The 18,120-nt window shown below is 39.4% G+C and overlaps 1 protein-coding gene across 1 annotated transcript in view; it reads left to right on the top strand.

Annotated features, from left to right (window-relative positions):
• The first annotated feature begins 364 nt into the window (after window positions 1-364).
• The window catches only part of NETO2 (neuropilin and tolloid like 2), a 28,607-nt gene continuing 10,851 nt past the window's right edge, over window positions 365-18,120 (top strand). Inside the window, exons 1-4 of the mRNA XM_023726964.1 lie at window positions 365-663; window positions 4,149-4,193; window positions 4,277-4,404; window positions 13,007-13,235. Coding sequence (XP_023582732.1) covers window positions 552-663; window positions 4,149-4,193; window positions 4,277-4,404; window positions 13,007-13,235 — 514 coding nt within the window. The 5' untranslated portion in view covers window positions 365-551. The remainder of the gene's footprint in view (window positions 664-4,148; window positions 4,194-4,276; window positions 4,405-13,006; window positions 13,236-18,120) is intronic.

Below are 18,120 nucleotides of genomic sequence, written 5' to 3'. Positions count from 1 at the left end.
ATAATTACAAATATTCCTGAATATTGGACCATTAAACAAAATAATACTTGAAATTTTATAGGAATTTTGAATCTCCTAAGAATAGTTTGAATCTCCTATGAGTTTAATTCAACCAGGTACATCATTGTGTATGAGAAATTTCCCTCATAAGAAGCTTTCTTAAACTTACTGGCATCCCTTACTGGGTGTAACAGATGCCAGAGGGAAAGATTGCTGTGGTTTTATGAAGGATAGCATTACCATTAATGTAAAGTGTAACATTTATTATGGCTTTGCTACGTAACAATTAATGCCAAGTATTATTCTTGTCTCTGCAGCAGTAAAAGACCAGTTTTTTTGCTTGTGTCACTTGTACCAGTGCATTTATATTCCTTCTTGTTTGTGTTGTCCTAATTTGCTTGTTCTATTTTCTAGCTGCTCCACGGCAAAGAATAGAGTTGACCTTTGATGAACATTATTATATAGAACCATCGTTTGAATGTCGGTTTGATCACTTGGAAGTTCGAGATGGGCCTTTCGGTTTCTCTCCACTGATAGATCGTTACTGTGGCATGAAGAGCCCCCCATTAATTAGATCAACGGGCAGATTCATGTGGATTAAGTTTAGTTCTGATGAGGAACTGGAAGGACTGGGATTTCGAGCAAAATACTCATTTATTCCAGGTGAAGAATAAATTATCTTTTCAGTTGGTTAGGTATCTCACACGAGGATTTAGAATCTTAAGGTTGGAGAACAGAATTTGGTCAGGTTGATCAAGTCAAGGCTTTGGAGAAGTCAGCAAGGTCAAAGGGAAGCAGTCCATGAACAAGCAAAAAACTTAACAAAAATCAGAAATAGGACCATAACACTTGAACTTTGAAACATATCAAAGATGTATTAACATTTTTCACTTAGATTTCTTTGTTTCAAGGCATACACACAAAGCCAAAAACATCGAGATAACATTTTTAAACCAGCAAATCATCTTGTTTTCATAATCCCCATCAAAAATGATTTTGACAGATTTTTCTGATTGGATTGCTTGAATTAACTACTCATTTGAAGAAAGAATCTCTAGAAAACATTGAGCAATAGAAAGAATACTGGTCTGCACTTGGAATCAAAAAGTCTGTTTTTTTTTTTTTTTAATCCTGTCTCTGCCACCTAATGGCCGTGAGACACAGGGAATCCCTACCCATTGGTTTCCTGAGGCTGCAGCAACAAATAACCACAAACTGGGGGGCTTAAAACATCAGATTTATTCTCTCACAGTTCTGGAGGCCAGACATCCAAGTTCAGGCAGGACCGTACTCCTTCCAGGGACTCTGGAGGAGGATCTGCTTCCCTGTCCAGCTTCTGGTAGCTGCCCCACATTCCTGGGCCTGTGGCTGCATCCCTCCGACTCTGCCTTCATGGTCACATCAGCTTCTCTGTGTCTCGGTCCTCTCATCTCAGAATTCTCAGTTAGCCATGTTTGTTGCCATGTGAAGTAATGTTCACTCTACCATGTAAAGTAATACTTACTCTACCATGTAGGGGAAGATTCCCTCTACCTTGTAAGATTCACTCTACCTTGTAATATTGACTCCATGTGGAGTAATATTGACTCTACCTTGTAAGGTAATATACCATCTACCATGTAGGGTAATATTGACTCCACCATGTAAGGAAATATTCACAGGTTCCAGGGATTAGGACATGGACATATCTTTTGGGGGGCCACCATTCAGCCCTTTTTATCTGTCTTACTTACCCTGGGATATGAGAAAGCACTTTGCAGCTGTGAAGCCCTGTCTGGTGTAAGAATGTAGACATACCCCTAAACGGGAAGCCCAGAGATGTACAAGTTACTTTTCCTGTCCTTAAAGAGCTTACAAAATGAAACAGGATGAAAAATAACTTTGTATAACAATTACAAGATCTTTTCACTTTTATTTGTTTTTTGACACAAGAAATTTAATTTTTAAATAATTCAGACACATCAAAATGAAAAAATGAATTATCCACAGTCCCACCCATGTATACACAAAATCAGTTTTAACATTTTGGTGTGTATCCCTTCAGATGTTTTTCTGTATGTATTTTGTTTGTTTTACAAAACTAGGATCACATTATATGTACAACTTTATTAATCTGCTTTTAATGCCTGAACAACATAGGAAAAAACTCTTCCCCTGTCAGCAGACATATTATGGGAATTTTTTTTTTTTATTGTTGTGCTTTAAGTGAAAGTTTACAATTCAAGTTAGTCTCTCATACAAAATTTTATGCACACACTGTTATGTGACCCTAGTTGGGCTCCTTGTACTGTGACAGCACACTCCTCCTTTCCACCCCGGATTTCCTGTGTCCATTCAACCAGCCCCTGACCCTCTCTGCCTTCTTGTCTCACCTCCAGTCGGAAGCTGCCCATTTAGTCTCATGTATCTACTTGAGCTAAGAAGCACACTCTTCACAAGTATCATTTTATGTCCCATAGTCCAGTCTTTGTCTGAAGAGTTGACCTCGGGAATGATTTTAGTTTTGGGCTAACAGAGAGCCCGGCGGCCATGTCTTCCAGGTTCCCTCCAGTCTCAATCAAACCATTAAGTCTGGTCTTTTTACTTATGGGAATTTTTCAGTGTTGCTTCAGTGGCAAAAAGATAGTATTTTCCAAAGATGAGATTTGTCTTTTGAATGTTAGCTTAATTTACAGAAAGTCTCAGAGACTGTTCTTTTTTAACTTAATAAACTCAACCTTTGTAAAAGGGGACAACTAATAGACACTTCAGCTCTTTTGCAGAGAAATTTAAATCTTAAAACAGCATTGGGAGAAAAACCAGAATTTCCTCATATCTAGGCAAGAATTTTGGGATATTATCATTAGACGGCAGCTATCTATCTATGTCATTATTGCATTGAAGTTACTGGAATTATATCCCAGTTACTTCCAGGAAGTAAGAATCCATTAAGAGTCTCTGTCTCAACAAATACCGCCAGTAGCTTAGAGAATTTCATATAAAAATGCTGATTTCTCACCATTGTTAATAGATTTCTTCCAGATTTACCAACACCTAGACAACTTACTTTGTATGCATGACTTTAAATAAGATCGGATATAGTCATATTTTTGACTTAGACAAAGTACACATTGCATAATTTTTTGAAATGTTGGTTTGTTTTTAATTATCGTGGTAAAGTTTTGGGATCCTGACCCACATAAAGGCACCCCCGCAGTAGAGTGGGAGAAGTTCCAAAGGACAGATGTGTAGAGAATAGGAGTCTGATCTTGGCGGTGCCGCTGGTACGAGAAAACCACTTAATCTTTCTCTGACTCAGTTTTCTTATCTGTAAAATGGGATATTACATCATCCTCTGGACATTACGGAGCCCTTGTGGCACAGTGGTTAAAAGCTGAGGCTGCTAACCAAAAGATGGGCCGTTCGAATCCACTAGTCGCTCCTTGGAAACCTTATGGGGCAGTTCTGCTCTGTCCTGTAGGGTTGCTGTGAGTCGGATTTGACTCGACGGCCGTGGGGTTTTTTTATTTTCTGGATGTTAGTCTCATGAGCATTGAAAAGTTCCCAGAGTATGCTTTTTAATACTTAAAAACATTATTGAAATAACTTAGAGGATTGTTTCGGAAGTCCAGTTTGTGTTTTTTCCTCCAACTACTTGAAACTTATTTTCAAAGATCTGATTCACGCAAAAGATTTTGTGTCTTTATGACACCAAGATATCGATTATTTCAGTTAATAAAAATCAAATATCTGACCAGTTTAATCAGATCAGCCATTTTTATATAAACTTTTGGCTCTCAAACGTCTCTGAACTACTTCACAGGCAGAACATCCTGTGAGTGAATAACCTATTCGTCTTTCATTTCCTTGACACTGAAAAACAGCAAGAGCTCACTGGGGTAGAGCACCTGCTCCTGCTTTGGACAGTTGATAGGCGCTTTCAGGCAGCACAAATAAATTACTAATGACAGAATCGTAGCTGTTACGTAAACACTGATCCTACAAACGCGTAGCCTGAATATGCTCAGCAAGTCCGTGCTTTCCGTCAGTGAGAGCTGCTTTCTTTTGCCTTGTTCTTCATTGAAGCCTTAGGCAGAACTTAAGACGTTGAGCCTTGAAGTAACTTAGAATTCTCGGTGCCGATGATTGTCTTCTTTTTTCTGTTGCAGATCCAGACTTTACTTACCTAGGAGGTATTTTAAACCCCATCCCAGGTTTAGTATATCACCTCTTTTTTCTCACGGTGTTTTTGGTTAATCTTACTTTCCTTTGAATGTCATTCATTTGTTCTTTGTAGATTGCCAGTTTGAGCTCTCAGGAGCTGATGGAATAGTGCGTTCTAGTCAGGTAGAACAAGAAGAAAAAACAAAGCCTGGCCAAGCTGTTGATTGCATATGGACAATTAAAGCTACTCCGAAAGCTAAGGTATTGTTGATGTATTGAGTAATTTCAGAGAAGAATGTAATAAGACATGATTTGTGTAGTGTGTTATTTTGGTTAATGCAAATATTTATCGATTATATGAACTGATATTATGACTCAGATTTTATTTTAGTTTATTAAGTATCTACTGAGGTTCCAGCATTGTTAAACGGTGTAATATATAACTTTCTGGAATATAGCACGTGTATTAAGGTTGTTTTAATCTGTAGATTCCTAATTTGTGAGTGCAGTTTTTGATCAGTATGATCATAGATCCATAAAACCTTTTTATGGAGAAGAAAAACAGGCCACCAGAGAGGTTAAAATGTGTTGCCAGAGTCACAGAGCTGGATAACATTGTCAAAACCAAACACAGATACGTTGAATCTTAGTTCTGGGTTCTTACCGTGTTTTGTGCTGATTATGTAGCGCTTTTATGAGAAAATACTACAGAGAAGAATGTTTTTTAAGTTAATCTGTCAGATTGAAAATGATCACTAACTACTTTTACTTTCTGCTTTTGTGTATGTATATAGAGAGATAAGAGAACATAAGGGTGAGGGGAACATACCTTTAACAAATCATTAAAATCAGATTCACGTTTAGGGTGATATGATGGATTATACCATACCAGTGGTAGATTCCGACTCATGGTTATCTCATGCGTGTTGGAGTATATCTGCGCTCCATGGGGCTTTTAATGGCTGATTTTTGGGAAGTAGATCGCTAGGCCTTTCTTCTGAGGCACCTCCAGGTGGCCATGAACCACCAACCCTTTGGTTAGCAGCCAAGCAAACAAACTCCTGGAAATGCTAGGTAAAATACAAGAAAGAACCTTTTAAAAACATAGGGTAATTCTTATGAACTAGAAATGAAGAGTGATAACTTTAAATCAGAGGAGTAAAAATATTGATGGTATATTATATAAAAACCAAACCAAACCCGTTACCGTCAAGTCGATTCCAGCTCATAGCAATCCTACAGGACAGAGTAGAGCTGCCGTATAGGGTTTGGAAGGAGTGACTGGTGGATTCGAACTGCCAATCTTTTGGTTAGCAGTCTGAGTCTTAACCACTGTGACACCAGATCTCCATGAATATGTTTATATATAATTTTATATACGTATATAATTTACCAAAATTAACTAAAAGAAATAGAAAACCTGAATAAACCTTTACTCAGTTAAATTGATTTAGTAGTTAAAATATGGTAACAGAAAAACTGGTCAGACTAGGTTTTACCAAACACTCAAGGAACGTGTTAACATAAACTGTTTCAGAAAACTGAAGAAAAGAGAACATTCCCCAACCCGTTCTATCAAAACCAAGTAAGGATTGGATGAGAGGGGAAAACTGTAAGCCAGTAAGTAGTGTTTATAACTCAAAAGAGAACCTGGTGATCTACGTCTGAAAAATCAGCCACTGGAAGTTCTGTGGAACACGGTTGGGTCTCTGAGTCAGAAAGGACCTGATAGCAGTTGGTGGTATGGTCAGTGCTTATAAAATGCAAAGTTAAAAACTAAGCAATAACAAAGTAAACCTTAGATGTTTTTTAGAACTCATGACCCAAATGAATTTTATTTCAGAAATTCTTGAATAGTTTAATATTAGAAACTCTCATACTGTTGTTTACCAGATTAACAGATTAAAGGAGAAAGTCCGTATATCTCAGTGTATCCAGAAAAAATATTCAACAGAACTTAAAACCTATTTTAAAAAAAAAAAAAAAAAAAAAAACCTCAGTAACTCCAACATAGAAGGTCACTTTTTCAGCATGAAGAAGAGTATCTATTAAAACCCTATAATAAGCACCATAATTAGTAGTGAAACCTTAGAGACACTTCCTTTAAACTCAGAAGTAAGACAATAATGTCTACCTTCAGTATTTTATTCATTGTTATTCAGAAATTCTGTTCAATCCAACAGGATGAGAGAAGAAAGAAAAGTTAATTATAAAAATCAATTCCTTTTATGTACTCCAGCAAGAAGCATTTAGAAAATAGCACTTTTTGGAAACATCATTTACAATAAGGACAAATCATAAGGTACCTAAGAGTAAATATAAAAGGATGTGTAGAACATTTAGGGAGCAAATTATAAAATTATATTGAAAGACAAAAAAAAAAAAAAAAGTGGAGAGACATCATTTTCATGGATAGAAAGATTCAGTATCACAAAAAACATTGTTTCCAAATTAATCAGTCAATGAAAATAATTTTAACCTAATCCTAGTAAGGCTTTCTGTGGAACTTGACTAGCTAATTCTAAAATTCACGTAGCAGAACAAAAAGGGTCAAAAAGAACCATGACAATTTTGAATAAAAACAGAGTAGAGAAACATAATCTTTAAGATAAAGTTGTGGTGATTGGACAGTATGAAATTGTCACTGGGATATGCAGAACTAATAAATCTGAATAAAGTACCCTAGTGCAGAACTACACTTGAATAGAAATCTGGTGCATAACACACCTAGTATTCCAGATCAGGAGGAGAGGCTGTTGATGATCGGCACTGTAATAATTAACTGTCAGTATTAGATCTCTGTCTTAGACCTGGCATAATTATCAGTTCTTAATGTTAAAGCAAAACTAAAACTTGTAGAATAAAATATAGGAGACTAGTTAATAGGACATGTCTACTAAAAATAAACAGAAAATGCAAAGTACAAAATTCATAGAGATAAAAATTCATCAGTTTTACTACATTAAAATAAACGTCTTGACTTCCAGAACCAGCCAAGATGGACTAAGCCCACTATAGTCTATTTTTCCTACAGGTAACGACTAAAACCTATCGACAAAACAGAAAAAGCAAGTACCTGAGGATTCTGAAAACTAACCATTAGCCAGATGGGTTGGGGAGGGAAGTTAAAACTTGAATGGTGACCCATAAACGGGGCAAGATTCAGTTTTTCCCCTTCCTTCACCTCCTGGCTTGGAACTGAGGGTGAGCTGACTCATGGAGCTGCACACGAGGCACAGTCGACACTCTGGGAGAAAAGGCTATAAGGAAAAGCAGCCTGTGAAAACTGAAGAGTGGGGCAGGGCCCTGTCTTTGTTTGCTTTGTTTTTTCTCTTTTCTCCTGGCTCTGCCCAAGGCCAGCACCAGTATGAGACCAGCTGCAGGAGCAACTAAAACCCCAGGAGAAACCCCATCTCCTTAGCCAGAGGAACTGGGAAAAAGAGATGATGTTGTCTGGAGAGTATCGGGCAGATCCCATTATTTTTCTCTTTCTCAACACCCTAAAAGTTACTCAGAACTTGAAAGAGGATAGGCGGTTAAAACCTTGGGGAGAGCTTGTTTTTCTGACCAGAGGTGAATGAACTTAATCCCTGATTTGCATGTGCGTGGAACACAACCAAAGAAATATGGCAGAGGTGTTGAGAACCAAATTACAATATAAGTGATACCAATACTTGAGTGATTGATGACGGAGGCAAACCTAAACAGCGTAACAAAGGCTTTGAGAACGGAACTTCTGAGGGAGCCACCACCCACACAGAGTGAGACAGAATTGCGGCCTGGATGTAACTGAGTAGATACGTGCTGAAACCAAACAAAAATCAGCGTTCTCCAGGGTTTTTTTTTTTAACAGGATCCCGAGTCGTTATATTCAGAATGTCTAGGATAGTTAAAAGTTACTTTCATGCAGTCGGGAAAGTCTGATTAGTTCTGAATGGCAAAGACAACAGATGCCAACCTTAACAGGACCCAGACGCTGGAATTGTCAGAGACTTTAAAGCAACTATTACAACCTTGCTCCATGTTGTTGTTGGGTGCAGTCGAGTAGATTCCAACTCTTAGCAACCCCGTGGCCACAGAACAAAACACTGCCTGCTCCAGCAACATCCTCACAGTCGTTGCTGTGTTTGAGCCTGTTGTTGCAGCCACAATGTCAGTCCGTCTCTGAGGATCTTCCTCTTTTTCACTGACCCTCTACTTTACCAAGCATGATGTCCTGATGGTTAATGGTTAAGACTGTGTTTCAACTTGGCTGGGCCGCGATTCTCAGTGGTTTGGCAGCTATGTAATGAACGCAGTCACTGCCATGATGAGATCTGCTGTGGCAGCCAGTCAGTGGAAAGGAGGTTTCGTTTGGGGTGTGGTCTGCATCCAGTATATGTGGACTTTCTGGCAAAGCTTGCTGGCTTTTGCTATCTCTGGATCCTGCATCCAGCTCATCATCATCTGTCCTCCAGTTCTTGGGAATTGAGCCAGCAGCCTGCCATCTTACCTGCCAGTCTTGGGTTCGTCAGCCCTTGCAGCTGCGTGAGTCAAAGAAGCATCCAGCCTGATGCCTGACCCATGGACTTAGGACTTTCCATGCTGTACAACTGCGTGAGCTATTTCCTTGATATAAACCTCTTTCTCTCTCTCTATATATATATATACACCAATATATGCTTCACTGGTTTTGCTTCTTTAGAGAACCCGGCCTAAGACAATGTCCTTCTCCAGGGACTGGTCCCTCCTGATAACATGCACAAAGTATGTGAGATGTAGTCTTGCTATCCTTGCTTCTAAGGAGTGTTCTGTCTGTACTTCTTCCAAGACAGATTTGTTCGTTCTTCTGGCAGTCCATGGTAAATTCAATATTCTTCAACACCATAATTCAAAGGCTTCAATTATTCTTTGGTCTTCCTTTGTTGTCCAGCTTTCGCCTGCATATGAGGAGATTGAAAATACCATGGCTTGGGTTGGGCACACTTTAGTCCTCAAGGTGATATCTTTGCTTTTTAACACTTTAAAGAGGTCTTTTACCGCAGGTTTACCCAGTGCAGTATCTCATTTGATTTCTTGACTGCTGCTTCCATGGGCATTGATTGTGGATCCAAGTAAAATGAAATCCTTGACAACGTCAATCTTTTTCTCCGTTTATCATAATGTTACTTATTGGTCCAATTGTGAGGATTTTTGTTTTTTTTTATGTTAAGGTGTAATCCATGCTGAAGGCTGTAATCTTTGATCTTCAAGATGAATTAACAGAAAATATCTAATCTGAAATACAGGGAGAAAAAACATAGAAAACAAATTAACAGAGCGTCAGGGGCCTGTGGAACTATTTCAAAAGGCCTAACCTTTGTGTCATTAAAGTCCCAGAAGGAGAGGAAAAAGAAGCTCATACAGGAAAAATATTAGAAGAAATAAATGCTAAAAAATCCCAAAATTGCTGAAAGACATAAATTTACAAATTCAAGAAGCTCAGTGAACACCAAACAGGATGAACAAAAAGAAACAAACATAAAACCAGGCCTGGACACATAGAAATTAAACTGCTTGAAACCACAGATAAAGAAAAAGTTTTGAGACCAGCCAGAGAAAAATGATAACGTTTTTTATAAGAGAACAGTGGTTGGAATGACTGGATTTTTCATCAGAAGCCAAAAGACAGTAGATCAAAATATTTAAAATGCTCAAAAAGAAAAAAGTTGAACCCAGAATTATATGTCTCGCAAAAATATACTTTCAGGAATGAGGACAAAATAAAGACATACCCCAATGAACTGAGAGAATTTTTCACCTCCAAGTCTGCAATAAAAGAAATGATAGAAGTTCTTTCGGTAAAAGAGAAATGAAGCTCGGAACTGTACGAACGAAGGGAAGCAAATGGTAAACAATGGGGTAAATATAATAAACCTTTTCGGCAATACCAAAAAAACCAAACCAAACTCATTGCCGATGAGTCGATTCTGACTCATAGCAACCCTATAGGACAGAGTAGAAACTGTAGGGTTTCCAAGGAGCAGCCGGTAGATTCGAACTGCTGACCTTTTGGTTAGCAGCCAAGCGCTTGACCACTGCACCACCAGGGCTCCAAGAAATGACAAAAACCTCTGTTAAAGCAGGGGTAGCGTAAAATGACCTCACACAATATTTGTCCTTTTATGGTTGACTTACTTCACTCAGCGTAATGCCTTCCAGATTATCTATATTGTGAGATATTTCTCAAAGTCATTGTTATTAACTGTTGCGCAGTGTTATGGTGTGTGTACGTACCATAATATGTTTGTCCATTCATCTGTTGGTGGACGCTTGGGTTGTGTCCATCTTTTTGCTGTTGTGAACAATGTTGCAGTGAACATGGATGTGCATTGCAGTTCCTGTGATGGCTCTTCTCTAGGGTATATTTGTAGGAGTGGGATTATAAATCGTGTGGTATTTCTAGCTTTTTAAGGAGTCGCTATACCATTTTCCATAGTGGTTGTACCATTTTACATTCCCACTGCATAAGACTTCCAGTCTCCCCGCAACCTCTCCGACATTTATTATTTTCTGTTTTTGTTTTCTTCTTTAATTGGCACCGGTAATGTCGGGGTGAGATGGTATCGCATTGTAGTGTTGCTCTGCATTTTTCTTATGGCTAATGGATTCCTCACGTGTCTGTTAGCAGCCTGAATATCATCTTTGGTGAAATGTCTGTTCACATCCTTTGCCAATTTTTTAATTGAATTATTTGTCTTTTTGTTGTTGAGGTGTTGAAGTGTTCTCTAGATTTTAGAGATTAGACCTTCAGATATGTCATAAGCAGAACTTTTTTCCCTGTCTGTAGGTTCTGGTTTTACTCTTTTGGCACAGGCTTTTCATGAGCATAAGTGTTTCCTTTTCAGGAGCCCGCATTTGTCTAGTTTATCTTCTGGTGTTTGTGCGTTGCTAGTTATGGTTTATATTGTATTCATGCTACGTATTAGGGCTCCTAGCATTGTCCTTATTTTTTTCTTCCACGATCTTTATTGTTTTAGGTTTTATATTTAGGTCTTTGATCCATTTTGAGTTAGTTTTTGTGTATGGTGTGAGGTATGGGTTCTCTTTCATTTTTTTACAGATGGACAACCAGTTTTGCCAGCACCATTTGTTAGAAAGACTGTCTTTTCTCCATTTAATGAACTTTGGGCCTTTGTTGAAGATCAGGTGACTGTAGGTGGATGGATTTACATCTGGGTTCTCAGTTCTGTTTCATTTGTCTCTGTCATTGTACCAGTGCCAGGCTATTTTGACTACGATGGCTGTATAGTAGGTTCTGAGATCAGGTAGTGTGAGGCCTCCTACTTTGTTCTTTTTCTTCAATAGTGCTTTGCTCATCCAGGGCCTCTTTCCTTTCAGTATTAAGTTGAGGATTAGTTTTTCTATCTCGTTCAAGAATGCTGTTGGTATTTGGATCAGGATTGCATTATATCCATAGATCACTTTGGGTAGGATTGACATTTTCACAATGTTGAGTGTTCCTGTCTGTGAGCCTGGTATGTTTTTCCATTTATGTGGGTCTCTTTTGGTTTCTTACAGTAGTGTTTTGTAGTTTTCTTTGTTTAAGTCCTTTACGTCCCTGGTTAGATTTATTGCGAAGTATTTTATCTCTTTAGGGGCTATTATAAATGGTATTGGTTTCAAAGGAAATCTTTATTCTTCACTCACCAAAGTTTTATTTCAATTGTAGAGTCACATGAGCAGTTAGGGCCAAAAGGAAGAACAGACACTGTAATCAGACCAACGTGGTTTCAAATCCTGACCCTGGGCAAGTTCCTTAATGTCTCTCTCAGTAGTGCTTCTGTGTATATGCGGTTAGGTGACGTCGAGTCAAGTTTCGACTCACAGCGACCCCATGGACGGAGTAGAACTGCGCCATAGGGTTTTCTTAGACTGTTATCTTTCTAGAACCAGATCGCCAGGGCTTTCTCCTGTGGAGCCACTGGGTGAATTTGAACCACCAACCTCTCAGTTAGCAGCCGAACACTTAACCGTTGCGCCACCACCCTCCCCACCTATAAAGAAGAACAATACCTGCTTCATTGGATTCTTTTAAAGATTCATGCTCACAGTCTTTCCAAGCCTACAATCTAAAGAAAACAAGGAGGAAATCTTCAAACAGGAATGGGCCACATGTAGTTGAAGAACTAACTTCGTGCGTGCCAGGTAGCAGGCTGCCCGTGAAATGTAAAGACAGGGTGTGAAACACTAACAATACTGAGAGTGTTTATTTCGATGCTACAGTTCAGATCTTTCTGTCTGAAGATGTTGAATTTTTTACCTGTGGGGTGAAGAAACAACTTAAATGTGCAACGGTAGGAATATTGGGTAAATAAACGATTGGACATCATGTGAATGACTGAAGAGTCTGGATAAGATGAAATCATTTTTGATGGGTTATAGGAAAAGCAGAACGTATGTATTTTTTGTATCTTACGATTAAACTTAGGTTTAAAAAAAGGTGAACAAAATCTGAAACTTACCAAAAACTCCCGATGATTGTTAAAGTAATAGAATTATGATTCTTTTATTTTCCCAATTTGTCAGTACCGTGAGATTGCTTTTATAATGAGGAAAATGTTTAAGACAGGTATTCCTCATGGAGCAAAAAGTTTCTTGTTTTTAGACACAAAACACAAACTTTACATTCCTTAATGCTTGGTTCCACTATTAAGACAACCAGAGAAATGGACCATTCATTTTAGACGTTACTTAGGCATTTAGTGTTCAGCCTTTATCTGTTAAACGTTTCTCTGTCAGCTGTCATAACTCACCTAAGTCTGCCGTGTTGACTGGATAAGAGAAATGGAAAAATTCAAAGCAGTCTTTATTTTTAAAAACTGTTGTTGTTTTAATGTTCCAGATTTATCTGAGGTTCCTGGAGTATCAAATGGAGCACTCAAATGAGTGCAAAAGAAACTTCATTGCAGTCTATGACGGAAGCAGTTCTATTGAAAATCTGAAAGCCAAGTTTTGCAGCACCGTGGCCAACGATGTAATGCTTGAAACAGGCGTTGGAGTAATCCGGATGTGGGCAGATGAAGGCAGCCGGCTGAGCAGGTTTAGAATGCTCTTTACGTCCTTTGTGGAACGTAAGTAGATAGTTTCCGTAGCTCTGCGACGTGTTACGTGATTTTCATTCACTCAGGATACACTTCCCGAGCACTTACTTTTCCCAAAAGCTGTGGTCATCACAGACAATAAAGAAGTAACTAAGACTTGGTCCCTGTTCTCAAGGAATTGATCTTCGTGGGTGAGAGAAAGCACGTTAACACATTAATTGCAGCACTAACGTATTACAAAGGTGTAAAATGCTTCTCCTCAAGATTTTCTACATTAAAGATAATTGCAGTATGTCTTAGTCATCTAGTGCTGCTCCAACAGAAATACCATGAGTGGATGGCTTTAACAAAGAGAAGTTTATTCTCTCATAGTCCAGTAGGCTTCAAGTCCGAATTCAGGGCATCAGCTCCAGGAGAAGGCTTTGTCTTTCTGTCAGCTCTGGAGAAAGGTCCTTGTGATACATCAGTCTTTCCTTGGTCTGGGAGCATCTCAGCGCAGGAACCTCAGGTCCAAAAGACACACTCTGCTCCCGGCACTGCTTTCTTGGTGGTGTGAGGTTCCCATGTGTCTCTGCTCGCTTCTCTCTTTTATATCTCAAAAGAGATTGCATTAAGACACTGTCTAATCTTGTCAACCTCATTGGTATAACCTCATCACAGTGATAGAATTTACAACACATAAGGAGATCACATATAACCTTATAGTGATAGAGTTCACAACACATAAGGGAATCACATCAGATTACACAGTCATACGATACTGGGAATCGTGACCCAGCCAAGTTGACAGATATTTTGAGGGGACACAACTCAATCCATGACACAGTAGTATTAATTCAGCTTGCTGTATAATGTAGGGGTCCACAGAACAATGGTCATCAGACATTTAGATAGGCCGACTGTGCCCTGTTTTTTTCTTTTTTTAACTTTATTTGGAAATAATTTCAGACATATGTAAACTTGTAAAAATAGTGCAGAGTTCCCCTATGCCGTTCCATTGATACAATTCTATTAACTAATCTATAGACCTTATTTAAATGTAACCACTTTTTTCCACAAATGTCCTTTTTCTGCTCCAGGATCCAGTCTAGGGTCCCACATTGCATCGTATATCCTCAGGGTAGATTCCCAGAAGCGGGATTGCTGGGTCAAAAAGTAAATGCGTACATAGTTTAGTTAGCTATTGCCAGATACCCCTCCAGAAGGGTTGTGTGTTTTGTAGTGAATTTTTTTTTTCCTTTATTAAGAGTCGTCTTTACTATTTTGTGAGCACGTGGGAACGTTTTCATATTAAAGACTGTCGTACACCTCATATACAGACACTGACTCAGCTTAAAAGTAGAGAAACTTTGAGGACAGATGTTAGGATTCTTCCCTCAGACTCGCAATAATTAGGCAAGGAAAAATCGGTTCCGCTGTCTGTCTTTTGCTTTTCTCTCTCCTAAAAGCCCAAATGACCTGTCAGTACCTCCCAGTATGTGTTTTGTGTATTGTGCTTGTCATAAATACAGATCATATTATGTTAGCTTTGACAGGAGACTGCTTTCAAAAATTACCACTGTTTTTGACTTGGTTTTGAATGACCTTTAACTTTAATCTACATTTGGACAAGGTTGATTAGCCTCTCTGACTGGCCCTTTACTCAGCTTTATCTCCTATATGAAGAAAATTACTGCCTGGATATAGCTGATTATGTGAATGTTCTTATCACATATATTCTAAAACTGAGTGGTACGTCTTATCTGTTGTCATGAGAGAACAAATATTTTACCATGGAGATGGTATGATGGCAAGCTGTATGATTTGTACAGAGTCAGAGTTTGTAAATACAAACGTGTCAACACTGAGCTATTTTATTGTCAGATGTTTTTCTTGAGAAATTTGGGGAGTAATAGTTTTTTCCTTCACTGATATTTCAAGAGACTCTATTATTATTCCATGGATTGTGTGCTGAAATTATAACTGTATGACCCCACAGGCTGTTTTATAGCTAAACTCTTCTGTTTACGATTTTAAAGTCAGTTCGGCCAACCAGCCTTCCTGCCCACCTTTCGTGCGTTTATTTAATGTTTATCGTGCAAGGTGCTGTGTCTGACACTATGAAGATACAAAAACAGATGAAACTGTCCTTGCCCTAAAGGGCTGAAGGTCACTTAGGTTAGGTGACAGATACGCAAATGCCACCATTAGAGGCTTGACTGCGGTAAAGACCATTCGAGACTTGAAGTGCTCTCCTGTTAACTATCCAAGTTACTTCTGGCAAATAGTATCAGTTTGGAGCAAGTGGTCCTGGAGGGTGGGACCTTTGAGTTGATCCTTGAGGGTAGGTAGTTTTAGAAGGTAGAAGTGTTAATTTGAGGTTATCATTCCAAACAGAAGCAATAGCATGGACAAAGGCATAGGTCTAGAGCAAATTTGAGCCACAAGGAGTGGTATAGGGAGCAGAAAGAAATGAGCCCAGAAAGGTAGATTAAAGCCAGAATACGCAGGACTTTAGTTGATAGACTTTGTTTGTTCAACAAAATGACCTAGTGAGAGCTGTCCTTGAGATGAGACAGGCCAGTTGGGAGGCTGCTTAGTTAGACAGGAAGGTCTGAATCAGAGTATTGCCAGTGAGGAGAAGGAAGAGATGGAATCAACAAGATTGTGACTAATCACAATGAAGGGTAGGGAGGAATGAGTCAGCAATACCTGTAGTCTTGCGTCTGACCAATTTGAGAAATGAAAATCACACAGAGAGGGAAAGTGTTGAGTTGTTTTGGGCATAGTGAGTTCCTCAGGCAGTCAGAGATGTCGAAAGCTCAGCCGTGGTATTTGCCGTGAGTAAATCGTGCTGCTGCTGTTGTCAACCTGAGCTTGTTTCTGGAACTTTTTAATTTGAGAACTTTTCAGAATTGAAAAATAATAATCATCTACACAAAGGCTGTTTCACTGTTTCCAGTAACTCCAAATCAGTGTTTTATACAAAAGACGTAGTTGGTGAGAAAGCCCTTTCAGCCTTCTTTTTCTCTTCAGTTTATTACCGGCCATCTGTGTCTGTGGTGTCCAGTATGGTGCCCGTAAGCCACGTGTGGCTATTGAGCACTTAAAATGTGGCCAGTCCTAATTGAAATGTGCTGTAAACATAAAAATACATCCCAGGTTTCAAAAACTTAGTGCAAAATAAAAAACGTGAAGTATCTCATAAATAATGTTTTATGTTGCTTACGTGTTGAAATGTAAGGTTCGTTACAGCAGAAGGACACAGGGCAGGGTCGTCAAGGGCAAAGACAGGCAGAGGCTGGAGAAGCGCTTCCTGATTCCCTCTGCCTCCCATGAGGGGCGCACCGAGCATGCCACATCTCCAGCAGTGAAAAGTATAGCAGTATGTGCAGTTTTTCTGCCCAGAGAAGCCCATTAAGGACTCAGCAGCCAAGGTTTTTATTGGGAAATGATCATGGAGACACTCTCTGCCTTGCACACACCCGAACTCCAGACTCCCAGCAGGAAAGTAAACGTTGAGCATAAATGACAGCTGCACAGACGGTCTGGGCACAGCAAAGCACTCTTACCAGTTAGGGAATGGAGGAAAGCCGAGTTCCCAGAGGCCAGCTTGGTAAGCAGGACCTTGTGAAGATAGCAGCTGTGGACCTCCAGTGTTAGCTTTCGTCTGCACAGACACACCAGGTTAGATAAATGTAGTAATGAAATTAATTTCTCCTGTTTCTTTGTACCTTTTTATTGTGGCTACTGCCAGCCTTTCAGTTAGCAGCCGAGTTCTGCGCCACTGTGCCGCTGGGGCTCCGTTGTGGCTACCAGCTAGCATTTTTGGCTCACATTATCTTTATTTTGGAAGCCCTGGGGTCAGTCTTACCTGAGAAATTCTCTGATATCCATTAGCTAAAGTATTTTCTATATATACTTGGGATTTCTCTGTTAGTATAATTCTAATAATCAGGTGAAAAGTCTCCTTGAAGTGCTGTCTTTATACTGAATGTAAGACTTAAGTTGAAGGCTGCAATAGACTTTGCTCCATATTCCAAACTTAGTTTTATTAACCTCTGAAAAAATTTGTGTGTGGTAAAAATAGGGGATTTAATTGATTTTTATAAAACAAGAGTCCAATTTGAAAATCTCCCTGTGATAAGCACATTTCACAGCTCAAAACAGTAAATTTTTATATGCTTATCATTAATTCAAATGATTGAAATACTTGTTCTTCTCTAAACTGTTAATGATTTGTGATTGTTATGAATGCATCCGTGAAATCAGTGTTTCAGGAGAGGTTTATATACAGGGGCTAATTCTAATTCTGCGTGAGAGCTCCACTTCATGCCTCCTCACTGTAGGTTGCAGATGTGACTAAAACAGTGTAGAGCTTGACTTAAAGGGCCACTATAGAATAGTGCTCAGGATAGATTTGACTTCTTCCCAGGCACTGAATACTTACATACACCTGACACTTTAAGAAAGGATATGGCTTTAGGAAAATACTTTCTAGGACTAGAACCGTGAAAGCAGCAGAAGATATTTTTGTTAGAATAAACCCATAATTTGATTTTTAGTGACGTACTGCCTAAGGGCCCCTATAGGCTTAGTTGGAAGACAGCCATCTTTCAGCATCATTGCCACATCTCATCAGAAGTGGAGGGGAGCTGCCTCTTCTTTCCCACGCAGTGGCCAGTAGTGAGTACACGGGGGAGGTAGAGAGTCCTCAGGTCCTCTGTGTGGACAGTAGTGAGTACACGGGGGAGGTAGAGAGTCCTCAGGTCCTCTTTCCCATGCAGTGGTCCAGTAGTGAGTCCACGGGGGAGGTAGAGAGTCCTCAGGTCCTCTTTCCCATGCAGTGGCCCAGTGGTGAGTCCACGGGGGAGGTAGAGAGCCCTCAGGTCCTCTTTCCCATGCAGTGGCCCAGTAGTGAGTCCACGGGGGAGGT

Source organism: Trichechus manatus, unplaced genomic scaffold (genome assembly GCF_000243295.1).
Source record: "Trichechus manatus latirostris isolate Lorelei unplaced genomic scaffold, TriManLat1.0 scaffold00014, whole genome shotgun sequence".
NCBI lineage: Eukaryota > Metazoa > Chordata > Mammalia > Sirenia > Trichechidae > Trichechus > Trichechus manatus.
This window is presented reverse-complemented; position numbering and strand designations above follow the sequence as displayed.